The sequence below is a fragment of the Synchiropus splendidus genome, chromosome 1 (assembly GCF_027744825.2).
Source record: "Synchiropus splendidus isolate RoL2022-P1 chromosome 1, RoL_Sspl_1.0, whole genome shotgun sequence".
In the NCBI taxonomy this organism is placed as follows: Eukaryota; Metazoa; Chordata; class Actinopteri; order Syngnathiformes; family Callionymidae; genus Synchiropus; species Synchiropus splendidus.
This window is the reverse complement of record NC_071334.1, coordinates 50,175,143-50,203,052: the sequence shown is the minus strand read 5'-3', so window position 1 is coordinate 50,203,052 and position 27,910 is coordinate 50,175,143. Positions and strand designations below refer to the sequence as shown.

Below are 27,910 nucleotides of genomic sequence, written 5' to 3'. Positions count from 1 at the left end.
CCTCACAGAACTGACTCACCAACTTGGACTCAAGGGCTACAGAGGAGAGAAATAATTCAGTCAGAGAGCGTTCATATGAAGAGGAAGCATGTCCACCATCATACATGAATGTTTGTTTTTTGTTCTGTTAGACTGAATGTTCAGTTGTTTATTTCCTGTCTTATTTTGGTGAGGTTAGTCTACACCACATTCTAGTGATTCAATTCATGTGTAACGCTCTATTCCAGTTGGATCAATTGTCCCTTGGAACACTGGGTAGAATTTACTGCAGTCCAGCTGTACCGTGTCAGCTATCATGGCTCAGTAAATTTTGCAGTAAATTACAGGAGAGCACAAGGAAAGCAGGTCCAGTTGTAGGTGGGATTCACACTCAAAACAGCTGGTCCCATAGCAGTTGCTGGACAGGAAGTTTTCACTCTGGTTAATGCGCCAGTGGTGTCCAGATGTACAGCTGCTGATGCACGGACAGTTTGGGCATCATCTACAATGCATACCCCATGAAGTCAGCAAAGGCTCCCTTCGCTCCAAGTGCTAATAATCCAATCCTGACAGACCAGCGGTAAACGTGTAGATATTACGACTCTCGCCAAATTCTCAGCTTCTGAACTGTGGCCTTGACCTGTATTGGAGCCCATGTTCCCACGTGCCAAATGTAGACACAAACGTTTTTCTTCCGTGTGCACAGATGATTAAAAGGAGCGGGAAGCACTGCTTCAGTTGGTTTCTTCCTCCAACTCAGCAGTACTATGAGAGCTCTGCAGTTCCCCTGCGAGGACCAATCTGTTGCCCTGTGTAACTTGTATTAGCTCACCCCTTTTTTACAATTGAACTGAACTGTCACTTCAATGATGGCATTCAGAACATTTCATCCGAACCCTCAAAGGCTGATGTTCACCTGGCAGGGTGTTGAAGTCATCAATGAGGAACATGTGTTCTGCATCTGGGTCCGAGGCGATGAGATTCAGCTCTCTGAGAAACTCTGCTTGGGTCGGATCGGAGGAGTTCACAATACCAAGCGCAAACATCTCGATGTTGGCTGCATGCGCTTCTCTTACGGCGATGTCCAGCTTCACCGGCTCCCTCTTGTCCGTCTGTCCGTCGGTGATAACAATGGCCACTTTGCTCACACCCGCACGGGAGCTGAAGAAGGCCTCCTGGGTGGCCTTGCGGATAGCCGTGCCCGTGTGGGTGCCCTCTCCCATGTACGGGATGGTCCTGATCGCCTGCTTGATGTCCTGCTTGTTCATGTAGCGAGCCAAGTTAAACACCAGCCGAACTTCCAGGCTGTACAGGACCAGGCCAATCCGGGTGGCGTTGCGGCCCACAGTAACCCGATCCACCAGGGCGTTTACAAAGTCTTTGATGATCTCAAAGTTCTCCGGACCCACACTTTCTGAGCTGTCGATGACAAACACCAGTTCCATTGGCCTCTCCTTACATTTGATCCCACATCCTGGAATGACATCCCATGACTAAATCAGTTGGCTGTAAAAACATTTGATGCCATTCTTTCAAAATAACAGCAGTCTGAGTGAAGCTGAGGCTTTGTACCGCAGATCTCCTTGATCAGACGAATGATGTCCTCCCGCTGAAAGTGACATGAGGAGACAGTGAGCGGCAGTGACAACCACCAAACAAGAGGACAGCAGGAGAGAATGATGCTTACTGTCAGACCAGCTTCACCCTTGACCCCTGGCCGGCCCTGAAATCCCGACAGAGGTTTCAAAGTACTGACATGCGTGAAAGTGCTGTAATGACAAAGTCAACCAGTGACACTCACAGCTTGACCTGGTGCTCCAGGGTCACCAAAGTCCCCCTTGATTCCCTTCATCCCTCTTTCCCCTGTAGAGCCACGGTCGCCCTGGCAAAACACAAGCACATATTCAACAAGAAAATCAGTAGGAAACGCCCAACAACAACTTGTGTGGTTCAAGATACAAGAATTGTGATCCCCGGAGTCCCCTGACCGGGAATCAATATCGGCACACGTGTTGACATCTCTGAATCCTAACCATCATACCTTTGAAGCCCTGGAACACTGATGGATGAACATCAACCTTAACTCACACCAAATCCAATATGAGGCACTACATTTTTTTTTGTGTTTTTGCTGTGTCGCAAAAAGAGTTGATGCAAGATCTCCCAGATCCACTGCAAAATTAGGACTAAGTTCTATTTTTCTGTGGCAGAACTATGGAAAATCAATACTGAAAATTAAAGTTGAAGCAGCATCAAGACAGCAGGCAGACACAGATGCTTGATACCTATGTCCACTTGGAAAGGTCCGGGATTTGCAAATGCCTTCTTGAAAAGGCCAGGACTCAATATCACAGATTTTGAAAACAGGTTCCACTGTCAAAACTGATCAATGATGTCAAACAAACCGAGGGTGAGCTGACAGCTTCCTGCCACAGCTCAGGAATACATCAACAGTGGTGGAAAGTGCCGGGAATACACAGGCAAAAACGGTGCCCTGAGCTCTTTAATGGAGATAAAACTACCATCACAGAAGGGCGACAATCCGAATTAAGTATATGAAAAACATACAACAACAAGGTCTAAAACAAAACAAAGCTCCTCACAAACATGCGTTTGCCTTGTTAAGTAGCATTTTCTATTACAGTGTTGCAGTGTGTGAACTAGCAAGTGCAGAGTCAGCCACGCTCAGGGCTGAAACCAGATCTGGTGCCAGTCTCTGTGACAAAGCGCTACTGGATTTGTATGAGTCCGAGGTTAAAAACTCATTTCACTTTGCTTGTTTCTGAAAGTCAGCCACAAATCCTTCAAAGGTTTCCTGGATCCAGATGGAACCAAATACAATGCACTGTCCCGTGTCTCAATCTGATCAGTTCCTGAAAAGCCAACTACGTCTTATGGTTTTCATGCCGACAGACACAACCCAGTTGTCTAAGGGCATTCAGAAACAAGGCAACGCACCTTAGATCCAGGGACTCCTTCACCAGGGAAACCCCGTGGACCAACCACGCCTGGAGCCCCCTGTTCTCCCTGGATGTACAGAATTGATAAGAGTGAGCAGGAGAATAAATACATGTATTTCATGGCACAGGTGCTCGAGTTTCAAAGCACCCAGAGAGTCCGACCCGTGTCTTTGATCAAATACTACTGATGAAACACTTTTTGCTTTTGAGTGCACAAGTAACCTTACCTGACTGTGAGCACATAATGGAAACATCCCGCTGCTGAGGGGTGCGATGCCACTGTCTTCAAGTGTGTGTGTGAGTGGGCTTGTTTATGCTACATCTTGACTAAACACTATCCTAATGAGGACCGTACACCATTGTAGGGACATATGTCTGGACCCCACAAGGTTAAGCCTCAATTTGAGGATTAAACTGGCACATTATTGTTGACTTTAAGTTTGGTTTACACCCTGGTTAAGGTCAGCCATTTGTTTTGGATGCTTAGGTTTAGGGAGAGAGGCTGGGGGAAGGGATATGACAATGAAATGTCCCTACAAAACATAAAAACATAACACGCGCGTGTGTGCAGCGTGTGTGGTGCTTTTTTACAGATTTTTTTATAAGCCAAGTAGCAGTCATGAAAGTTTGGAGCACTCATCAGCATAAATATGACAATATAATAACCACTGAATTAGACAGCAAATACCTTTGGACCTTGGATTCCTTGACCTGGTGGGCCTGGTGGCCCCAATGGTCCGGGCCGACCCGGGTTACCCTGCAGGACAGGAATAATGAAGAAACAATACATAGTATTACAGCAAGAGAAGTGACCTATGTTTTATTTATATTTTGCCTTCTACATTGACTATTCTCTTGAATATATTTGAAGGACTTTTTGCTGCCATATACTGTATATATACATATATATACTGCATATATATTTTTTTTTCCTCGACAATGCAATAGTATATAGGCAATTTAGCTCTTCTTAGACCCTTTCTGTTTACTCAGAGAGCATCCTAAGTTCTATTCCTTATTTGATGTTTGTTTGTCAAAAACCACATTCTTTTTTTGTCGCTTAACTAGGTGCAGATTCATCGTACTTGTTTGGTGGATGAGATTTTAGCAAGGCAGAATCCTCCGGTGCAAACAGGGAGACTCATTTAAGCTGCATTTATGAACTGCTTTCGCTGAACACTTGCCTATGGATTTTGTGTCTACTGACGTGGTGATTTCAGTCAGGATAACAGAGCTGCTTTTCCAGAAGCTGCATGTGGGGCGAGAGGAGAAACGTCTGTTTTCTAATGTCAGTCGATCAATTAGGAAACAAGAATCGAGTAATCCTAACAAAGATCTTATCCCAGTGTACTCACGCCATGTGACACAGACATTCTTTCCCAGGTATTGATCTGTCGGCCAACATGACCTGCCCTATTTCTGCGCTCAATTGACTGGCAGCTGTGAAGCACACAGTCAATCTGGATGTCATTGAGTGCAATGCAGACCAGTTGCTTCTCGCTATTGTTCTTCACCGCGCCACTTTGTAAAAAACTCTGGATCGCTACTCCTCCCACAAGTTCTGGCTGCATCTACACAATTCTAACATTAAAATGTGTGGCTCGGTTGGGAATCACTTGCTATGACCTATGACCCAGAATTCCCAAGATAGTCCAGGTTTTGTCCTAACAGCTTTGGAATTTTGATACTTGATCAACGGCTTACAGCTCCTCCACGCTATCACAGAGAAACACCATTAAAAGCTTAAAATGTAGCCACACCCCTCCACAGTTGCCCTGAAATCAAAAATCTGTGTCAGCTTGTGTAGTTTTTCATGAAATGAGCCTCAAGCAACACAATATTTGGGCAAAAAACTGTGTCATCAAGCTGTCTTGAGTGGAAGAGAGCAGAAAATCTGAGCCAAAAAATAGTTTTCATTTGACTGCTGCGAGCCAACGGTGAGTCACAGTAAAACTATTTTCTCCAGTTTTGTGCTTGTCCTCTCTCGTATGACTGTGCTCAGAAAAGCTGTGGCACATTTGGAGTTTGCACGAGACTCGCAGCCAAATCCAGGTTTCTGCTTCATTGACTCTCATTGTAAAGGAGGAGCTGCTCCGCTGGAGAAAACAGAAAAGTTACTCATTCTCAACTCGCCATCCTGAGCAGAGACCATTTACTGTAGAAACATGGAAAGTGGGTAAGTTAGGGAAGAAAGCCTCAGTGTTTTCACGATTTGCTTATTTTTGCTGTATCGGCTCTTGCTTTTGAGATATTGAGGGGAAACGACACACACATAGCTGCGGGCATGACACCCAGCCTTCACATAGTAGTTTATACTGTAGTTACAACATCTAGTTATTGAATACTTTTGAGCCCATTTTTTTTTTTCATTTTTCCTGCCAAATGATTCAGTTGAAGAGGGGTTCACATGAGCGAGCAGGGAAAGTGCTGCAACTGTAAAATTAAAAATGTACCGGTGGTCCTTGAATGCCTTCACCTGGAGGTCCTGGTAAACCTGGCATTCCTCGGAACCCCATATCCCCCTGTTAGGAAGTCAACAGAAGTCCGTTTACGATCAACAAGAGGACCTCTTGAACTTGACACTGAAGCTGCTGGTGTTACGAGGTCAAAACATCTGTGGCCAACCTGTGTTTTGTTTCACTTGGGAAATAACTCAGAAAGAGAGGAGCAGGGTTGCTGTGCAGAGCAGGGAGTGGAGTTTAATTATTTATTTAATTGGCAGAAAAAGCAGGCTTGTAACTGTGATTGACAGCTAGTCTATTACTTTGAGAGCCTTCGAGCAAAACATGTTCGACACACTTTCCTTCCATGTCATTACACAAAATTGGGCATTTTTAAGCGCAAGAGAAACCGATTTTTAAATGCTAAATATTGATTGACATTTTTCTCTGCGAGCCTCACCTTTGGTCCAGGGATCCCCACTCCCTCTGGACCAGGTTCTCCCGGAAGTCCTGGTAGACCAGGAGGACCCTGCAGACAGAATATACGCATTTAAAAAGTAAGCTTTTTTTCTTATATTTTCAGCCGCTCACCATCGGGCCTGGATAGCCTTCTCCTTTTGGACCATATGGGCCATTAGGGCCCGGATCTCCTCGATCCCCCTGCAGTGAGGAACGTCAAACAAATTGTTTCGTACAAAACGTACAAACTTCTCTCATACGGCTACCACACCTTTGGACCTGGGAGCCCATAGCCAGTCTCCCCAATAGGACCTGGAGGACCACTTGGACCTGGATCACCCTAGAAGCACACCACAATTGGATAAAACAGAAATTTTAAATCGCCTGACCATGTGTCGCAGAGACAATGTCAGAGACAGCTCAAAGACTCATCGAAAATCTGGACTTCCCAGGACAAAACCGGTCATTGTGGGACGCCGAGTTGACTGTTATTTCATTAAAAAGAGATATGCAGATGCATGACATTGATGCTTTTATTCCAACTGCAGTCGTGACAAGAGGCTGACACGGGCTTGTCCTTCAGCTTCTGTCCTCTCAAGGCCACCACAGCCTCCCTGCTGAGTGCTCTCTGTAGCTAGCCAACATAGTCATGATTCTGAAAATGCCTGAAGCATTAGAAACAGTAGTTTTAATTGCACTCATGTAAGAAAAATGGATACCTTGGGTCCAGATATCGAGCGTCCTGGTGGGCCTTGCGGACCGCTGCGTCCCTGAGTTCCCGGTTCCCCCTGATGTTCAGATTTCACAATGTAATTATGGACTGTACTTATCGACTATAAACTACACTGCCTTGTTTGCTTCCCACCTTTGGCCCTGATGGTCCTGCAATGCCAGGCGGGCCTGACAAACCTCTAATACCTCTTTGTCCTTGGTCGCCCTTGAAGAGGAGATGAAAGTCAGCGCGGATAGTTTATTTTTTTTAATTGGTAAGTACATATGTTAGTTTCTTATTTACCTTCTCACCCTGCGTGCCAATTCCAGGGGCGCCCTCCGGCCCTCTGAGTCCAACAGCTCCAGGCTCCCCCTATGGATGGAACCATTTTAGCTGTTTAGATATGATCATGTTACGCTGAGTCATGACAATGAAATGAACTCATTTCTTCTATCCTTGTGATAAAGCAACACGTTCTGTGGGTGCGAGCCTCCGTGTGTCCCCAGTTCTGGCAATAGAGCCAGTCTCCTGGAGGTCCGGCTGTGGCATCGGAACTTGAGGCACGTGGGTGAAAACAACGCATTTTGAGCGCTTTAATGTGAATAAATGATGTGAGGTGTTGATGATTCAAGTTCAGAACATTGCCCAGTTTGTTTCATGAGTCAGTCTCGATACTGGAGGCCATTTTCAAAACTACTTTTGAAAAGCGTTTTTTAACTTTAGCTCAGACAGCACCGCTGCATCGGCGGATTATAGACCACTGCGGCTTATGTATGATCAAGATCTATTTTCCTTCTTAAATTTAGTGGGTACGGCTAATATTCCTGGTGCGCTGTATCGTGCGGAAATTATGGTACATTGAACCCCATCAAATCGATAGACCCAAATGTGCATTATATTGTCTCAACAGTGCTGTGTTTGTTGGTTTAGGACAGTCCTTCTCAAATAGTACCAAACAATGTGCCTGAAGTGGTCGCAATAACAAGCAATGGTGGTCCGAGGCACGGATGAGTTGGCCAGGTTTTCATGTCAAGGAGGTGGGAGCAAGAGCAAAAAAAAATCGAATAAATCACCTGAGCTCTGAAGCGGATTTCTATTATCTATCCGATATCACCCTGTTGAAGAGTGGCAAATTGGCTCCATCCTCAGCCTCCGACACCCCTCGCTCCGATTCAAAGTGTCTATGGAGGTGCAGCAGCTCCATCAAGCTTGCACCCTGGTACCAAGTCAAACGTGTGGGGCTGAGGGCAAGCGTTTGAGCTGTGGCTGATTCTCCGGTTCACGCAATTATGGAAGGACTGGGGATGCGGAGGTCGGTGCTCAATGGCCATTTATAGGGACGAAAAAACCAGCAAAAGTATTTTATTTTGCCACTTCAACCCATGTATTGCCTGCTTTGATTGTGGTGTTCAATTGAAGAAGCAAACAAAAACACTACCTTCTGTCCTGGTGCTCCATCCTCCCCTGGCAGGCCTGGTAATCCAGACAGGCCGGGGGATCCAACCTCCCCCTGGGAAAGATATTCATGCATCAGTTACAGGACACTCTTGAGCTTTAATTCATCAGTAATAACGTGTTTGCACACACCTTCTCTCCTGGTTCCCCGATGCCTCTCTCTCCTGGACTGCCAGACTCACCCGGCAAACCCTGGTCTCCCTGTGTGAGGACAAAGACAATGGTAAACAGCATTTTTGCACATGTAGCTTTTGGAGAATCAACTGTCACCCGGCATGTGCATCTCAATACCTTTGGTCCTGGGAGTCCTTCTCCTGGTTGGCCTCTAGCACCGGGTGGGCCCCTCGGCCCTTCCACACCCTAACAAAAATGAGATACTGGGGTCACGAAAAATGGAGCAGACAATAAATTGATGCCTTCAAAGCAAAAACAATAAGAGTTGGTGAAATGGTAGGTGGTGATAATGTTTAACGGTAGTGATGGGTAGATGAAACAGTGTGGCAGGGTTGATGAAACATTGTCCTAAATTTCAGAGGCCGCTAGATGGCGCTCTTGTTTTAGAAAGGATGTGAGGTTTCATTGCATTAGATGTTCGAGTACAAAGATTTTACAGCAGGCAGCGCCCTCTGGTGGCCTCTGACAGTCAGGACACTGTGTCGTGAAACCTCTACCCATCACTACTTTACAGTATTGGTAGCACAGTAAAGACAAAAGTGAAGCAGAGTAATTGAGGATTTACATATTGCCATTTATACGTTTATGAATTTGAAGTAATTCAAGATTAGTTTAACTTTAGGGACTCCATTTCAGATTTGTCAAGTAGCTTTTGTAGTTTCCCACAGTGTGACTAAGAGCAGGCCTGGATGATGTTTCACCTAGATTCACCGTCTTTATTAGAAGGTAGTGTAACATGTTGTGTCCTGCTTTTTAGTCACATTTGCATGTGGTCACACTCTCTGGTGGGTGGAACAGTTCAGATGGCGAGCACAGTAGCAAATATGTATGTGCACAGAGAAAAACCCCTAAACTAAAACAACATAAACGGCTGCTCCTCAGAGCAACGACACCAGGCGACAGCCCCTTACTCTAATTGGTCGTTCGGGACAATGGTTAGTAATGAGTCCAGGAATGGAACATTCACCAGGAACAAACACCGTTACTCAGTAGATAATAAGGATTGCCAGAGACACTGATCTGTTGTGGAAATTTCAAGGTTTACGAAGAACGTAAATGTTAGCTCCTTGTTGTCAGGAACTCATGGGATGGTAATGCTTCATTTCGACGACAAACCTGTGCATGGGTTGTTGTTCTGAGGACCTGCTGTGGCTCTGACCACAGACAACTGGAGATCATACATTTTTGAACCTACAAAACACTACCTTATATGTCATTATATGGGACGTTACTAAAATTCTCAAAATAAAAACTACCTTAGCATCTCGTCCTTCATTTGTTTTTTACTCTGCTCAATTAATTTCGGCAAGCCTGTCTTCAATGCCGAGTAGTTCCAGTTGAGGTACTTCTGGGTCTGTGTCGGAAAGTCTGACGCAGCCCCGCTGTTAGCTTTTTTTCAGCTCGAACACGAAGACCCCCCGAGTCTCTGATGGGACGTTTCTTTTCCTCAGTGATTCAAGTGGTCTTTCCTACCATGGTTTTTGGAAAATACGTTTGAAGCTTGAGTTTTTAAGGCTTTATGTCCAATGAAGAATTTTTAAAAATAACCCATGAGGTTGGTTAAAAATTGTTCTCATTCTTTTCGCAGAGCAAAACACAACCACAAGGTCACACAGTATCCATTTTCTGCCATCAAATCATTTTGGATTGAATTTGTTATCTCATTGTTATTTTTCAATATTAAATCTATGTTTTATTTCATCAGTATCGTGCACCTTGCTTTGTCTTTTGGAATGTTTCATGAGGTTACTATTTGCTCCTGGTTGCCAAAAGAATTTCTTTCAAGTTTTCTTTTTTTTTTTTTTTTAAATAAACATTAATAAACATAACTGACATCACAGCCACACCCATAATCAAAGCGCATCTCCACGTCTCATTGTGTTCCAAGTTTGCGACCTGAAATGCTAATGCTAACACATGACACTACATGTCTTTAAAAGACTTTTCTTTTTCCAACAAGACCACCGAGGTGCAAAAATGTGATTGGCAGGTATGAAAATCAGTTCCTAGGATACGGCGCTGTACTTGCCTTGTCGCCCTGTATTCCAACACCTGGTAGGCCGATGGGCCCTGGAGGGCCGGGTGGGCCGAAATCCCCCTACATGATCAGATGAGCAGGTGAATGAATATAATAACAGAACGCAGAGGACGCAGAGCGATGCGCTTGAAGGCTGACATGATTTATGGTGTGTGGAAAACATCCAGAACATTCACAGTTCATTTGCTTTATGCTCCACAATTACTGTACTTTATATGTGCAGGAACATGTGTCGGACTTTGATGCGTTTCACATGCATTCCTTGCTGCAGAGAAAAGATTCTCATGAGCTCTGCCAAGGTTTTGCAACAAATCATTTAAATTTAAAAGAAACAAATAATCATATGCAATGTTGCATTAGACCAGTGTTTTGCCAACCAAGACACTGGTCACTGGTGCGTGAGAGAGTGTCAGGTGTTGCTGCCAGCAGTGATCCAGTCTCACCTCATATGTCCAGAGACAGATGTGGGCGATATGATGGCTTTAAATCATGAACAACTACAATCTGCTGATGGTCTACTATAGTCAAGAGACATGGAGTCAATCACATTCTTTCTCTACACTACAGATCTATGCTGATGCGTTGATTCGCCCGTCACTCGCAGCAGGGCTTCTCGCCCGGCACACTAGCAGCGAAGAAGTTAAACACACAACTTTGACTTGTTAATAATCCTGATGCGCCTCTGATGTGACCACACACCTTCACAACAGAAAGATGGAGTGATCCATGTCGGAACCACAACACCAAAGACCCTCTGCACTGCAGAGCTAACACAGCTAAAGTGACGTCTTTTAGAAGTTGGCCAAAAACTAAATACAAAAGCAAACAAATTTGCTCCAAAATGTGAAGGGAGAAAGAGTACTGTTGTTATGAAGCTGAGGCAAAGCATGTAAAAGATTTGTATGGAAGATACGCAAACTAGTATAATAAAGTTTTTTCCTTTAGGACAAACACTGACCAGAAACTTGTAAGTTAGTCTCAAAAACAAAAAATAAATTACAATATAAAGACAGTATGAATGCGCTGATGGTCAGTCACCACACTTCACTCTGGGATTCACAGTCGGGTCACGCTCCCAGTCGCTTCCTCACACAGTTCCGAATACAGTTTTCAATTCAGCTCCACCATCAGTGCTTTCACTGTTCACCTTTGGCCTCTTTCACACATGGCTTTTACTATCCAACGTCCTCCATGTCTTTTCAGTCTGGATTTTAATTTAGAACCATTCTATACCATACCTTGGCTCCTTTGAGTCCAACCCCCGGCTGTCCTCTGGGCCCCCGTGGTCCCTCCAAGCCTCTCTCTCCCTGCGATCACAGACAGAAAAGATGTGCCATTCTATTCTTTCAAGGCAATTACGTCTAGATAGTGCTGGAGCGGCAAAACATTCTGTCTCCTATAGCATAATGTCTGTTTCATCACTCCCTGCTGGGCAGATGGATTCAGTTATAAGCTGATCTCGAGAGATTCGTGTCCCTCAGGTCCCCAGCTTGACACCACACAAAGACATTTGACTGAGACAACTGGGGGGCTTCATTTCAGTGAATCTGAGACAGTCTGCAGCTCCATCTGTATCCACTGAGCAGGCGCAGATGACCAGGACTGGAACTTCTGGTGTCTGAATTCAAGAGATTTTTTTTTTTTGTTCAAGCTACTGAGTCATTAACCATTTGGATTGTTGCGGCAGTTTGAGGTTGTGGTATGTTTTGTTCTGAATCTGGTGTGATGTGTGGCAGGAATCTTGTGTCTGGAATGATATTAATGGCTTGACAAGGCTGTGAAAGATTAGACTCGAAATCCAAGATGACAGCATGTACAATGGAAGCTTGTCAGCCTCCATGACTGTGCGCTAGTCATATTTCCCCATCTCTGTTTCGTCTACCGACCTGGGCAGAGTGAGGCCCGCGGGCCATATTCGGCCCAATGCCTGTATTTTGGTGGCCCGTTTGACGTCAGACTAAAACTATAATGAATATGTCCTAATTTTTTAGACCTTTTTTGTTCTCTATTTTAGTCACCACCACATCAGCAGTAAATATAGCATGTTCTTGTTTTACGACTAAAATTTGCTTCTTTTCAATGGCCATTTTTCTTGTGCCTCAAAATACATTGCAGCAATAGTGAAAATATATTTTGAAATAAATTGCCTTTTTATCTTCGACATCTGGTCGATAGTTGATTTATATTCAAATGCATATAAAATGAAATATTTCAATAGGTTTCATGGCATATTTACACTTCTTAATATCCTAACATACATTTCATCTTCTGAGGTTCAATTTGTCCTTGTTACTTAGGTATATATTTTAGATATTTTCCGTCATGTTTTGCAGTCATCGCTGTCTTTCTTTTGATGATGGCCCCTTACAACAATTACAGTTTTTCATGTGGCCCTCTAGGACATTTAATTGCCCACCTCTGGCCTACAGTATGGACAGCAGACGCCATCAGACAGGCCAGGGAGCGTGTTGATGAGCACGGTGCTCTGAATTCACGTGCAGGCTTGATGGAAATGTGCATATATTATGAGGCCAGCTATGAATTCTGGCACTCTGAATGAGGCGTTAATGATGTGGGAAAAAAGGTAATTCTGCTCCAGAGCGCCTGCGAATCCGCAGCTTGTCCAGACACGTCATGTGTTGAATGGTGTAACAAGAACGCCATCTGTGATTCCGTGGACAAGTCTTCTGTTGAGGAAAGAAAAAAACCTAAACACCCAGGGGCCCATCACTGTGGCTGCTAGATGCACCGCCGTCTGCTCTCAGGTGGAAACCTGCTGTCAGCATCTTCACATCAGGGCAACTGATAAATTGTGGAGGTGGAACTTATGACCATGACATTATGACCTAAATAATGTCACGTCGTAATCTGCAGCTTCCATTATCATTTGGTTGCAATGATGATTGAACGTTGATAGAAGGTAGACAAGAGTTTGAATACCATTTCAATTGTGTTTAAAAGTATGAAGTAGAAGTTGGTATGAAAGACCATAAATGACTGAAATGACATAAAAGACACTGAAATGGCACCATTCTTTGACAAAATTAAAATAAGATATTTATTTATCTAGTCACTGTTACATTTGTTTTCACGTTGATTATTTATTTATATGTTTAAGTATTTATAGATGTATATATTTATTTATAATTATGTCATTTATGGTCCTTCAGCAGTAGCAGTATGAAAGTATTTCTGTTCTCTACACACAGTAAATAAAACAGCAACATTTAAAAGCAAATAAACACGAGTAAAGTGACAGCAAGTCATCGGCCCAAATTGAAGGAAATAAAGAACCATTTTGTCACGCAACTCAAAGATACTACAAGTCCGTACAGCTGTAATTTTTATCAAAATAATAATTTGTAACACCATTCAGTCTGAAAATCAGACAGAACATAAGGGACTAAGGGTCACAAATCCTGCCAGCCTTGGGTGCCCAATACATCGTGGTGATGCGCGTTCCGAGTTTGTTTCCATCCTCGATGCTGGACCCTTTCAATTGCGCAGACTGCAACAGATTGGCACTGTGTAATATGGATTCATGCAGTCAAAGAGGTGCAACCATGAAACCTCATGTTTTGAAAGAGTGATGTGAATAAATGTAAAATCTTATTCCTCTTTTATTATTAGACGCAAATAGCTTAAGTTTAATTATATTCCATTTGTATTTGACAAACGGACCGCGGACGGTTATGTGAAAAAGAATCACTATTCCTTCATTTCAGCCTGAACACCTCAAGGAGGTAGCGCAAGTAGCTTGATGTATGGTGGCCTGAATTGGACAAAAAGCAAGTGTTATGAAAGAGGGATTCATGTGAAAGGATAAATATTTACAGAAGTAAATCAGTTCAACTTGTAATAAGCCTGTGTCGCAGATAGTAGCCGAATCTAAGGAGAAAGCCACCCCCATCCCCACTTCTCAAAAGCCAATTTTGCTACTAGTGTTTGTCCCCACTTCTCAAAGCAAACTGAAGCCCCTGCCATTAAGAAATGATAACCAGATTTTCATGAATATATTGTGCTAAATAATATGTGTATTACAGAATTACAGATTCAGGTACAGCTGCTCAAAGATGGCGACGCATACGTCGGACCCAAGAATCTTTCTGAAAACACAATCTTAATGGCGACCAGAGAGAGTTTTGTGGTGTTTAAGTTTGTGGGCAAAATTGAGTCCATGAGGATGACATGAGGTATAATCTTCCTGTCATCTCTGTGAGCTCAACTGGCACTCATTCGACAACACCTGCTATTGACGCAGCGCTGACACAGATGCATGTGGGTTCACACCCAGCAAACGTGATGTGCAAGTAACAGACCGGGCCGGCGTAATGATCTGGGCTGGCTGGAGACGTGGCCTAATCTGACGTCTGCTGGAGCCAGACAGGCCTGAAGTATGCATGTACATATGTTAGGGAGGCAGCACACACGTGCTGTTCATGAGGATGCAGGTACGGCTCATCTGTGCGGAGTCTGAAGCCTCGACGGGCAGAGTTTTGCCGGAGACTGTCGGGGAGACGCCCCCAACCCCCGTGTTCCATGTCCGGGCTGAGTTCTCCCGAGATAAAGAGACACGACTAAAACATGAGTCAATGGGATAAAATCTGAAGTTGAATAAGCCTGTGATAACAATCCATCTTTCGATGGAAAAAAAGTTCTAGGGTGAGCTTTACAGTCAGCTTGGCATTTTGTTCGTATCGACTTGATTTTCAATTCCAACATTAGGTCATTGCGATCTGACGTGTGATTTGTCTGTCATGTTTTAACCTACCTTTGGTCCAGGAAGTCCTTCACCAGTTGGCCCTCTTTCTCCCTGGACTCCTTGTGGCCCTTGAGGCCCCTATTAAATAAAAAAAACAATTAATTTCTCACCTCTAAAAATGTCATTAAACCTGCAACATTTCCCAGAAAACAATTGAAGGGTTGACGGGGTTTCGTGAAACAGTGTCCTAATTTTCAGAGGTAAAAATGTTTTGGACAACTTACATCATTTTTAAACCGATAGCGACATCTAGTGGCTTCTGAAAATTAGGACACTGTTTCATCAACCATGCTGTACTGTTTCATGATGCCTCATCCACCCGTCACTGCAGAATAGGCTCCAAAGAAGTGCCCAGATTTGTCACTAACCAAGGTTACGTGCTGCCTTCAAGATGTCATGAAACATTTTCTTTTATTCACTTTTATAGTGTTTTGCAAACAAGACGAGGCAAGAGCCTTTATATGCAGTGACTTGTACTACAGTTTGAAAACCCCCTGCCACATTTAGGACGTTATCAAAGGGGTTAAAAAGGTGATGATAATAATAAAGTCTTGTAACCAAATCTCATTGCGAAAAGCATGATTATTGAGTCTCTGGGAGTATCACGGTGAGCAGGAAGTGAGAATGAATGGCAGCACAACAATACCGGTGGCCCTGGTTCACCAATTCCGAGGGGACCTGGAGGGCCTGGTTGCCCCTGGAAGCCAACATCCCCCTGAGTGTAGAAGGAAGAGGAGAGGAATGATAACAAAGCACAAACAGGATGAGCCACAGCTGGAAAAATGCGCCACTCTTAATTTAATTTTCCTAAACAATAGGGTGGAGGACTTCACCTTGGGTCCCGGAATGCCAATCCCTGATTCCCCTTGAATTCCAGGTGGCCCAGGAGGTCCCCGTTCTCCCTATAAACAGAAAGCTTCATTTGAGTCTGGACCCTCTACCACTCCTCAGTTTACTGACAAGCGAAGGTGTTGTCTTCACTGCTAATAGTGACTTGTCCAAAGCAGGCGGCCTTGACTTCCCTGACCTTCTCCACTCTATACTTTCTGGGTAAGAATCACCTCAAAGGCCATAAATCTCTGCCCCTGTCTTGTGGGAGGCGTGATGAGGGCGTGGAGACCTAAGTGGGTGCATACCTGCACTTGTATTTTCCCCCTTTCCCCTGAACTGTCGGGCAAGTTACAACAATGCTTAAACCTAGACGCTGCTCATGTGATGTACGATGACAGCCAGACAATCAACGTGAACATTCTTCAAAAACAATTAGGGAGGGAACGTTTTGCGGATCTGGCAAAAACAAGAGGAGGGTGGTGACAGACAGTAACAAACCAACAATAAAGGGTAATGCTCTTGTAAAAGACAACGATCTGTGGGTTAGCATGATCAAATGAAAACTTAAATGTTGTTCGGAGGACTCAAACCTCACCACGTTTCTGTTCACTTTGCTGGGGCCGCGTGAATCACGGGCACTTTCATGTGGGAAAAAAACAGTCTTGATAAAAAGCAGATAAAAAGTCAGCATATGAATTTAATTCCATGAAAACCCCTGCATCTGGCTTTGGGATGGTGGGTCACATTTAATCAGGCCTGCTGGAAGTCATGGACATAAAAGGAAATATTTGAAGGAGAAGAACGTTGATTTTCTTCCACAGAATTTTAGAGTCATTGTCTTTGTTGTTGGCTTCGCCAGTACTCACCTTTTTCCCCATCATTCCTTCAGGTCCGACATCGCCAACTGGACCAGGTAAACCCTGCACGAGTTAAAAGGCCTTTAGTGTCAGGACAGTTTGTTCATCACTCCTCTGGACCAAATTCTTTGTTGAATTGCCCTATTCAGATGCACATTCCTCCCCTGAATAATTGTGTCATCTGAGCGCTGCATGTTTTCAGGTCAAGGTTGGCCAGAAGAACGCTTTGAAGAGTTTGGGAAAAGCAATTCACACTTTGAAAAACTGGATATCTGTCTGTCAATCTTCTGATCTAACACAGCCACCTTTTTTTTTTCGGCCCTGTTTTTCTCATTGAAAAGGCTCGGCCCTTCCGAGCATGTTTCTGCCCCAACTTGTTATTCATTATAATTCAGGGCCGGTGAAAAATAAACATATTTCAGTGGAATGTAGTCCATCTTTCTGTCAACCAAATGCAGCAGTTATATACACTTGATGAGCAGTTTAAAAGTGCTTTAAAACTTTAAATGGATCCAAAGATTAATATATTGGAGAACAAAAAAAATCTATTTAAACACTGGCCATTTAATTGACCAAATTCCAAAAATGGAAAACACATGGTGCTGTGACCACTGGACAGACCAAAGTGACCCCTGGTGAAACCTGAAAGACAACTCCTCTTCCTCTATGTGTGCTGTGCCTCTATTTATAGACCTTGTTAGTTTTTCAGATTCAGTCGGCCTGAATGTGCTGTTTTTTTGAGGGGGGCTTTTGGGGAAGTGTAGTGAAGTTTGCCACAAGTCTCAACTTTGCCTCGTAATGCCTTGACACCGTTCACCGTGCTCTTTTTGCTATAGATCCAAGCCCTGTGAGTACATGTGTCGATAAGATCAGGCTGCGTTGAGGTCGTCCACTGCTACAATTGCACAACGTTACATGATCGATGTCTCGTGGTCGAGGATTCAGTCACTGGCAATACATGGTCTGCAGTGCGGTGAGGTCAGGTGGGATGGGTTCCTCATGGTGATCGAGCAAAGTTCTGTGTCCCAGCTGAAGCCTTCACTTAGGTTTTAAACCAATAGCAAACTCCGTTTTAGGGCGGAGCATGTAAGAAGTAGAAGCATGTAGCATGTTTATACGCCGATGAAAGTCTATAACTCGATTTTTATAGATCAAAAAAGTAATTTCACTTACTGTAAGAAAGTTTTTATGACTCAGATGAGTCAGGACCATGATGAAGTTGAGTTGAAGGTTAAAACACCTCTCCCAGAGAGATTTGTAATTAGATTCTTATACTTAAAATGGTCAGTGGCACTTATATAGCGCCTTCCATACGTATAACAACAAGGGCTTTACACTAAGTCACCCATCCACCCACTGACGGCAGCAGGCTGCAACGCAGCGCTCCATCTGAACCAGGGTTAAGTGCCTTGCTCAGAGACACAAAAACACAAACACGTCAGGAGCAGGGATCGAAGCAGCCACCACTCAGTCTCGGGCTGACCACTCTACCATCTGAGCTCTGTTGCCCCTATAAATAGAATTGTTGTATAATTTAAAGAAATGATGTGATGAACATGCAAACTAATCTTGCAATAGAAAATGAATCGACTAAACCAATTAACTCATACAGACACTCAGAAGAGACAAACTGAAAATATAAATTGCATATGTCTGTAAAATTATTGCAGCAATAAATGCAGGAAAACACATTATGGACTCAAATCATATCCACCGAACAGCATCACATCAGCCTGAGTGAATTCAATTTGACAAGAATAGCATCCTTAAATGGCAACGGAAAGTTTTCCTGCAGCTGACTTTGACTTGTTTCACAGATGGAGGAGGAAATACTGAGTTCACCTGAGGCCCACGGTTTCCTCTGGGTCCAATGTCACCAGGAGAACCCTTGAAAAGCAAGAGATGATTAACAAGTGCCTCATAAGTCCCACTGTTCCCACATACTTTTATATTCAAGAGGTTTTAGAGGAGACACTTAGAAGCACGTAGCTCATCTTACAGCCGTGAATGTGACTGAAATATTAGCAGTGGAATTGCAAGGTTCTGGATAATACCGATGTGTAGTGTTGACAGCAAACAAGAGCAACTTACTTTTTCACCTTTAACTCCCGGTGTGCCGCACTCTCCTCTCTCCCCCTGGGAACGGACATTATATATAACCCATTGTACATGAACAACAGTATCGTGATAGGGAGAGTGGTATTTTGATTATGTTTTCTTTGATATCATAGAGTTTTACAGAGTTTTCTAATGCTGATATTACCTGCTTTTACTGGTGGATATTTTATTTAACTTTACTTTACATATCATGTGCATTCTTCTGTAGTTTTTTCGTCAGTTACCTTTTCTCCTTTGTATCCCGGCTTGCCCTGTGCGTACAAAAGAGTAGAGCTTAGTGGCAGAGTAATGAGCGCAGCCCCGGCACACAGACCACAGATGCAGACATGTCGCAATCTAATCGCATCATTCCTGATGAAAATAATTGCTGCTTTGACGCAGCTCTTGTAAATTTGACATATGACTTTTACAAAGGGATTCGGGATGGTGAGCTCACTTCTACTCCTTCTCGTCCCGGAAGACCATTTAGACCACCTTCCCCCTGAGGGACAAACACAGTTCAGTTCAACAAAATTATACATCTGAGTCACAGCGTGTGATCTTGGCAGCACCTTTTGCCCCTTTGGTCCGGGATTTCCATCATCCCCTGGACGTCCCTTCTTACCCTGCAAGGAGAGGCAAGCAAATCACACATGCTGGTTTGACAAAGAAAATGATGACAGATGTGAAATAAACACATACATACATGACATAACACGTGCAAATTTTGAGACCTTTATTTGTGAATTTGGATGTTTAATACCTAATAAACTGGCAGCTTTACAGAATGAACATACAAGCTAACCTCGGTTGTCGACCACAATCCGTTCCAGACGGCCGTTCGAGAAGTGATTTGTTCAAAATCTGAATCGATTTTTCCCATTACAATGAATGGAAAAAGAAAGAATGCGTTCCAAGGCTCAAAATAGACTTTTTATGCATAGTTTATACCCTTATATGCTTTTTCCTGAAGCTTCATCACCCCATCACAAATTAGTATACTGCAAAAGAAATCGCACGTCAATATTGTGTCAACAACTCTTTAACGTAACATGTGAACATGGAGAGAACCGTTTTTGCCTGAAGAGAGACAATAATTTTGTTCGATTTTTGACCACATAAAAAAGAAAATTTGGGTCACTTACTTTTTAAAAAAGTATTAATGACGGATTTTAAATCACTAGCTCCAGTAATGATCTGTCTTTATGACAAAGAGGAAAGGGTATTATGAAATTATGAAGCTGCTTTAAAGAATGAATTCAATTGGATGAGGATTTCTCTTGAGCTCCCTAATATCACACCCACTCTCAATTAACACCACGAAATTTACAGGCTTTAAAACAATTCCAGATGTTCAATTCCAGCTATTGAAACCTGTCAAATGCTGCGCATACCCTGCTGAAAACTATACATACTCATGGTAAACCAGCCCCATCTCAGTCACACTCTCTGGACATGTTTGGTTCGCAGAGCTTTTCAACACTGCGTTGTTGCAGATTTGAATTCTCTCTTTATCGTTTGATCCATCTATGTAGAATGCATTATGAATGTTTGCTGCGCTCAGCCTCTGCAAAGCTGTGAACGTAGCAGGCTAGAGGTCAGTGAGTGTATCATCTAATGAGTCAGAGGGGACTTGAAATTGCATGTGTGGGAGCATTGTATCTGATGACTTGAAGTGAAGTCTTCAATTTCCATGCGTGTGTGTTCTTGACTGTGCATGTTCTTATCTTCCAAGTGTTTGAAGCGCTGCAAATTTCCCTTCCCTTCGGCACGTAATTGCCCGTCGCCGTGATGTAAAGCAGTCTTTGTTTGTAGCGTCATGTTTAATGGGCTAATTTCTCTCTTCTCGCCACCAAAAACACAACCATTTGCGGTGGTCTGACCTTCTCATATAGGGAGAGCGCGTACATCCCTGCGCTTTAGCTGCTGGCAAGCGATTAAAGAAGCCCACATCACCTCTTATCTTTTTGATGTCAGAAATTCTAAATGGTTGGAAATCTATCAGCAGACACGATTTACTCTGAATGTCCATGTAAATATGTGTTTAGGCCTGTTCTCAATCTGCCATGAAAAGAATGTGAAGTATCTGTCCTGATCCATCGCTGCAGGGAAGCAGACTTTCAGAGCCGCAAATACCCTGCCATTATGTATCCTGGAAGCATCAACAGAGAGACTGAAATACTCATAAACACATTTCAATTTTACACACAAACACAGCTTGGGTTACTCACGGGGGGGCCAGCCAGTCCCTTCTCCCCCCTCTCACACGCACACTTGCTCTGGGCCAGTGGACACTTCAAACGCAGACAGGAAGCAGTCAAAGATGCAGCTCAAACCAAGACGTGTGCTTGAAGACCACAGACTGCAGGACTCACCCCTTCATCCACCAGTGTTGTCTGTGGAGGAACAGAAGAACATTTGATTCCATATGTTTGATCCCACTCACAACAGCTGGTCTTAATAAACCATCTACGTGGAGGGTTCAAGCGTGTTAAAGATAGTGGAACCTCAAACTGACTTTTTGAAATGATATAAAAAAAAAATAAAAAAAAAACACCGCAATGTCAATGACAGTTTCAAATACAGGTACAAATCACAATTTTCATCTTCTTCTCAAGAGATGGCTCCTGCAATCTGAAAGCTAGCAGGGGGTTTATTGCCAAGCGACATATTCAGGAGTCATTCAGGTAGCGACAGGTGGTCTGGTTGAACAATCATTCATGAATACCTCACATTTGTTTGTGATTGTACATGACTGTGCACTGAAAATAGCAGTACACGTCACATCATATATAAAGTGAAGACGTGAAGTTCACAAGAAAGTCCTTCAAACAAGATCAAACCATCCAACATTTCTTCTTCAGAGAATTAATTTGAGTGTAAATGGCTAAAGTTTGTACATATCCACCAACTAAAGTGTCCAAGAGAGCGCATACCTCCACCAAGCAGCTCATTTCCACCCACATTGTTCTACAATGTTATCTACACACTGACTGGTTTACATATCCCCCGTTCCCTCAGTCATCACGGTTTTTGAGGAATCCAAAGGAATGTACTGGCATTGTCTAGTGATTCTTTGGGGTGGCCTTTGTCACCAGTAGTGTTCACAGTTTTTGTGGTTGGAATTTCTCTCCACCCTCACTAGATGGCACATTTGGTTTAGAAATGATGCAAGGTTTCATGGAAGAAGTTGTTTTTAGTCCAGACGTTTTACAGGAGACAGTGCCATCTGGTGGCTTCTGAAAATCAAGACACTGTTTCATGAAACCTCATCATTAACGTCCACAATCCCTCAGAAGAGCTGGAGGAGGTTCATGAGTAGAAGGAAGTCTTCTTCTCTGTTAAGAATCAGGGATTTCCACAGGAGATCCGATTCTTGTACGTCCTCTTAATACCATTATTTACTCCATGAACACTGATACATGGAAGAAGGTGGATGGATTAAACTATATCTGATAAGGATAAGATGCATCCGCTTTTGTTTTTGGACAGAAAGTCATTTCTGTGGACAGTTTGAATAGAATATGTGACTTCCAATATTAAAGTCATTCTTGCAAGGACTGAGAGGAACACACCTCATGGTTGTCACTGTGGTAAAGTTTGGTTGTATTAAGGCGCAGTTATGCTTCTTTTACGTACGCAATTGACTCGTCCTTTTCAAACGATGCTACCGTCCCATGTTTCCATGCATTCTTTGCGTTGGTATTGCTGTTCACCAATGTATCCCCCAGGGGGAGCAGCCCACAGTCAAAAGTTATGACAACAACAAACTCCAAAGCCAACATGGCGACTGTGGAAGGAGAAATGATCATGTAGCTCTGGAGCAAAAGAGGAAACGGAGGCAGCGTTGTAGGAGGTGGTGGTTGGTGAGGCAGGTAAATATAACACGACTGGAGGACAGAGAATTTCCGCCATTGCTATCTCTTCTTCAAGTCTCATTAGAGCTATGTATCGAGTAGTAACAGCAACACTGCCTCCCATGGTTTCCAGTTGTACTGATCCTTTTGGTCCATATCTGTAAGCTTTGTGGAAACTTGCAGGAATACGGAGGAAAGGAAGGCAGAGCACGGAGAGAAGGCTCCGTCTGGATCTGTACATAACATTGACCATAAATGGGCCTTTGAATAATACTTGAAAGTTCCTTAATATTGAACAATGTAAGTTATAAAGAACTTTGTGAGGCAGTTAAATGCACTTTACAATCCTTTTACAAGGTTACGTGTGCTTAAAAGGCTACTAAATACTAAACACTTGGTTCAAGTTAAGAACAAAATTTGTTTCAGAATCATCTGTGAGGGCATTTTACTGTGTGAAGTTGTAATGAGTGAACATGGTTCAGCAGGTACGGTGATGATAACTGATCAACAGCCAACCATCACTGCCATCATAAAGAACACATTTCTATTCTGTCCGAGCGCAAACCTGCCGAGTGTGCTGGAACAAAGTGGGTGCTCTTCTAGATTTATGGAATTGATTAAGCATTCGGCTGAAGCCCAACAAACATCTGCTCCTCAAACTCCTCATTAACCCTGATCTCCATTGCAAACCAGCTGCGTGGAGTTCTGCAATGACACATCCTTTATTTCTGGCCAAGACACCTGATTATCGCACTCGCTTTGCTCGTTCTTCAAAGACTGCCACATGCTTCCCACGAGCCGAGACAAACTACATGCATCGATCAGCCAAGTTAAACAGCCGAGGGACGTTTCCACTTCAGTCGGATGATGATAAAGGGCGGAGGGACGTTGTTCGGAAAGTTTTCAAAGAGTTCACTGGATAAGATCTCAGCTGCTACTGATGTCATGGAGAACAATGAGGAGTGAAAGTCTGGCCATGGCATGAAGTCATGTGGGCTCGGATAGATAAGAGCCCGGCATCAGAATTAGTTCTTGACCGCTGCTTCTCCAGCAGACTCCAGTAAGACATTACTGTTACAAGTCAGTCAGTACAAGAAATCACACTTGAACGTCATGCACTAGAATTTATGATGCCTGCCATGGTTTATAAGAGAAGAGCTGAAATCCTGTTTATATGGAATATTTTGAACTGACATTTCTGACCATTCAGCACAGCTAATAGTTATTATTTATCTTCAGTTAATTTTGCCTCTTCGCTGTCAGCCAATGGTACCTGAGCAGAGGAAATTCAGGCAGTGTATTCCACATCATCCATCTGTTCCAGTCCAGACAGGTTTTCACTCGTCTTGTTGCTCCATAATCAAAAGACCATAGTGTGTGATACTAGAGCAAGTGATATATATTCAGCAAGATCCGTTTGGCAACCTCAAGGTTCAACATGTTTTTGTGGCTCTCTCCAGCTGAAAACAGTAAAAGAAATAATGAATTCAGTAGTGCACAAAATCCAAATTTTATTTTGGGTCATGTGGTGCGAATGCTATGATGCCGTGAGTCGGTAGAGAACCGAACATGCAGAGAGTAGCCCAACTAAGGCAACAACACGATGAACTGTGATTGTGTCTTGTTCTTCCGGTTTCCATGCAGTGGAGAGATAGTCGGAGAACTGAGTAATGCACCTCTGTGGCGAGGGGTGGCGCTGTGAGCTCTTTAGTCCTTCTGGTTCAGAAGAACGGGCAAAGCTGAAAGGTGGCGAGGAGCCGTTCCAGAGTGTTACTTTGTTCGCTGTTCTCTCACAGCGATCGTGCTGCTTGTTCGTCTACTTTAACTACTTTGCAATGAAAGGATGATGGGTTTTGAGTAAAAGAAGCGCAGAGTCACACTTCTGGTCACTGGTGTGAGCCGCAACTAACTTAACAACCATGCTAACAACCATGCTACAACATTGCTCAAAAACAACTTTGCAATCTCTTTGGTGTGCAGCCAGGAGCTGCGGGCGACTGGTGCAAGGAATGTTAGCACAGCGCAGCGGTTTGGGACTCACAAAGTGTCCAGGTGTTTAATGAGTCACGTGTTACCTGCATTAGGGATATAAACATCTGATTTTATTGACAGACAGATTTGCCTAAATGAAAAGTGCTGTGCTCTATAGTAACTGTTTTCACTGCTGTGATCTCGCAGCTGTCTGCATGTGGACAGCGAAGAGGAAAGACGCCGATTTTCCCCAAGTTACTGAAGATCACCAGACTATTCGTTGATCACGATCAACGTGTTGTGTGCAGCGTGCAGCTTGTTTCTGCTATAACTTAGTTTTGGCTGTGAAACAACACATTCTGTTACAGCCGTGGTGGAGGTCCGTCATCAGTTAATATCTGAGGTGACGACGACTCGTAGTGCTAAGAAGTGAAAGAGAAATATGGTGGTCAAGCCGATGTAAATCGGTTGTCGCACGACTTCCTTGAGCCATACTTCGTGGTGGGTCACAAACCTGCTATTCTGCGCAGAGCGCCGCCAGCTGAGAAGTAAAAAAGGGACATCGTCTGAGGCGCCGAGGTGCGAGGCTGCACAGCAGGGGGCGACTCTGACTCAGGCTTCCCAAGACGGAAGCTGCAGTGCAGAGTTTTTCGCTCAGAATTGAGTGGGGGAAAGTTAATGAAGAAATATCCGACGGTACTGGCACGTGTCAGAATGAGACATTGACTTTGTAAGCATTTTAAATGAAATGCAATTTATAGCAAAAAACAGCATGCTTATTCACATTAGTTTCCACCTTAAAACAAATACATACATTTCACTTCATTCCTGATGTTGCTCCCCATTGAGAGTCATTCATTTGTTTTATTTGAGTTGATTCCTGAATTCTTAGTCAGAGTAACATTTGATATTGTATGGTATATATTGTATGTATGTGATTGCTTTGTCGAATACTTATCACCTCAGATTCCATAGTTGTGGTGAAATCAATAGATTCATTCTTGAATACTTCATTGTAGCCCAAGAATGAAAGCCGAACCCTCTAAATGCCTCATGAGGCGTGTGTGTGATCGGGGGCAGCGCCCCTTCACTTGTGCCTCATTTCCACCCCCAGAGCCTTAAACACAAAGCATGCGGTTGGTCTTTGGCCTCGCCTGATTGCCAGCAGGGGAGTTCTCACCTCAATCACGTAGAAACAGAAGAACAATTATGATCAAACATAATTGCTAGCGAGAGAGATGATGAGGAGCAATGGGTGGTGCGGGAGATTCGGTGCAGGCGAGTGTCAGTGGCTGAATTGAGGAGTCTGTCTGTGTAATGGCTTTTTCAATCTTCTATCAGTCAGACATGTCTGCGCTCAGGCACCACTCATTTATCTGTCATACATTAAGATGTTTGTTAGCAACGGAACAGCGTCAGGCTTCATGAAACAGTGTTCTTATTTTCAGTGCCCACTAGGCGGCGCTCTCTGCTGTAAAATCTTTGGATTTGAACAACAATTTCAATGAAACCTCACATCATTTTTAAATCAAGAGCGACATCTGGTGGCCCCTGAAAAGCATGACACTGTTTCACGAAGCCTCAGCTCTGACAGGCGTGTTTAATATTTCATCCAGATCTTCAGCCAAAGATAAATCAATGAGTCAATAAGTTCTGACCAAGACCAAAGTTGACAAGGCTCAGCCGACTCACACGACATCCATGCAACAGACTCTTGGAGGGCTTCTGAGCAAGACCCCATGATAGACCCAGAATCATACAGAGAGAGTCCACTGTCACTTCATGGAGAACAGGGAAATGACACTATTGACCACATCAGAGAAACCAAAAGCAGGTTTTAATAATAAAAAACACCAAAACAATTCTGAAATATTTGCAGTGCATTATGAGCCAGCATTTAGATTCGATTGGATTCTTAACTATGCAGTAGAAAAGTCAAGATTTTTAATGAATAAAAATGTTTTGAGTATTCATTTTTAATTTAATTTAATTTTTATTATTTATTTATTTTGCTATTTTATTTGTTATTTTCATTATAAATACAACACTGACTTGTGTTTCACAGTTGTTATTCCCTCTTTCACCTGACTGCGCCTTGCCACCGATGACAGGGGGTGAAACGTGTCAATCGTGGCACCACAGGAGGCGTGACAGGCATCAGTGCTCAGCAAGCAATTCCAGCAATGTGTTAATTATTGTACAATTACATCGAGTATTTCATATTGGAGCTACACCCTGAATAATCCAAACAGATGTTGAATCTCAATAAATCACGTTGAAAGACACCAGAGATTATAAATAGATAAATGCATCGGAAAATACAGATCATCTGTTCACCACCGCTAAGCCCTGTTCAGAGGTGTTTCACACTCGAAATGCTTGAAAGAGCGACAAAGACTACGAAAATGCCCCGTGCCTGTGGCTCAGATGCATCTCATAAACCAATATATGCAAAGCATCTTAAACAAACTCACTCTGAATTTCTTCTGCAATGGAATGTCCTCTGTTGGGACTAATAAACTTACTAGTTTATTAATGCCTTGTATCATTGTTAGTATATTTTTTTTGATGCGCTCTAGCACTAGGGGAGCCACTAGGGGGAGCCAGTTGTACCATCTGTAGTGAACTGCTGTACCACTGCAGCACTGGAGAAGGACTCTGCAACAGATTCTACTCACAATTTCATTGATGACTTTGTCCACGATGCCTCTGTCCTGCAGGTTGTGCAGGTACCGAGTGGCTGGCAAGCTAGCGATCCTCCTCAGCTCTTCCACATTAGCAGCCTCTCTGGCTTCAGGTGTGATGCCGATAGTGAAGAATCGAACGCCCTGGTTCTTTGCGTCCGCCACCGCTGAAAATATATCCGGGTTCCGCGGGTGTGAGATCCCGTCGAAGAGCAGAATGGCCACTTTGATGCTGCCGGGATCTGACTCCTCCTGGTAGATGCGGGTGAGGTTGGTGATGGCGTAAGTGGTGTAGGTGCCGTGACCGATGTACACCATGGGGGTGATTCTGTCCTTGAACTCCTGAGGACCCTTCCACTGGCTAAAGGTCTGCTCTATGATGACATGGCTGCTGTACTGAAGCACGGCGGAGCGGGACTTGAGGCCTCGGCCGCTCGCCAGTCGAACACCCTCAAGTCGATCAGTTACCTCCATCGCAAAGCGTTTCTCCTGGGCATGGTTGTCTTTGGCGCTCTCGGAGCTGTCGATCAGGAACGCTAGCTCCAAACTGCAGTCCTCATTGATGAGAGCTAAAAGGATTGATAGAAATGTTAGACTATGTTGTAGTTATTACTTCCTGAAAAGGTATTCAGT

General features: G+C 43.6%; 1 protein-coding gene across 1 annotated transcript in view; it reads right to left on the bottom strand.

Moving 5' to 3' along the window:
- The window catches only part of LOC128769274 (collagen alpha-1(XXVIII) chain-like), a 34,645-nt gene that overhangs the window by 5,354 nt on the left and 1,381 nt on the right, over positions 1-27,910 (bottom strand). The window contains exons 3-32 of the mRNA XM_053882850.1: positions 27,272-27,846; positions 21,141-21,161; positions 20,997-21,059; positions 19,338-19,391; positions 19,223-19,267; positions 19,011-19,037; positions 18,760-18,804; positions 18,511-18,555; positions 16,678-16,731; positions 15,814-15,882; positions 15,627-15,695; positions 14,990-15,058; positions 11,457-11,525; positions 10,210-10,278; positions 8,298-8,366; positions 8,139-8,207; positions 7,990-8,061; positions 6,855-6,923; positions 6,705-6,776; positions 6,559-6,627; positions 6,111-6,179; positions 5,972-6,040; positions 5,841-5,909; positions 5,393-5,461; positions 3,628-3,696; positions 2,938-3,006; positions 1,781-1,861; positions 1,667-1,702; positions 1,552-1,588; positions 896-1,453 (exon numbers count right to left, since the gene is read on the bottom strand). Coding sequence (XP_053738825.1) covers positions 896-1,453; positions 1,552-1,588; positions 1,667-1,702; positions 1,781-1,861; positions 2,938-3,006; positions 3,628-3,696; positions 5,393-5,461; positions 5,841-5,909; positions 5,972-6,040; positions 6,111-6,179; positions 6,559-6,627; positions 6,705-6,776; positions 6,855-6,923; positions 7,990-8,061; positions 8,139-8,207; positions 8,298-8,366; positions 10,210-10,278; positions 11,457-11,525; positions 14,990-15,058; positions 15,627-15,695; positions 15,814-15,882; positions 16,678-16,731; positions 18,511-18,555; positions 18,760-18,804; positions 19,011-19,037; positions 19,223-19,267; positions 19,338-19,391; positions 20,997-21,059; positions 21,141-21,161; positions 27,272-27,846 — 2,820 coding nt within the window. The remainder of the gene's footprint in view (positions 1-895; positions 1,454-1,551; positions 1,589-1,666; positions 1,703-1,780; positions 1,862-2,937; positions 3,007-3,627; positions 3,697-5,392; positions 5,462-5,840; positions 5,910-5,971; positions 6,041-6,110; positions 6,180-6,558; positions 6,628-6,704; positions 6,777-6,854; positions 6,924-7,989; positions 8,062-8,138; positions 8,208-8,297; positions 8,367-10,209; positions 10,279-11,456; positions 11,526-14,989; positions 15,059-15,626; positions 15,696-15,813; positions 15,883-16,677; positions 16,732-18,510; positions 18,556-18,759; positions 18,805-19,010; positions 19,038-19,222; positions 19,268-19,337; positions 19,392-20,996; positions 21,060-21,140; positions 21,162-27,271; positions 27,847-27,910) is intronic.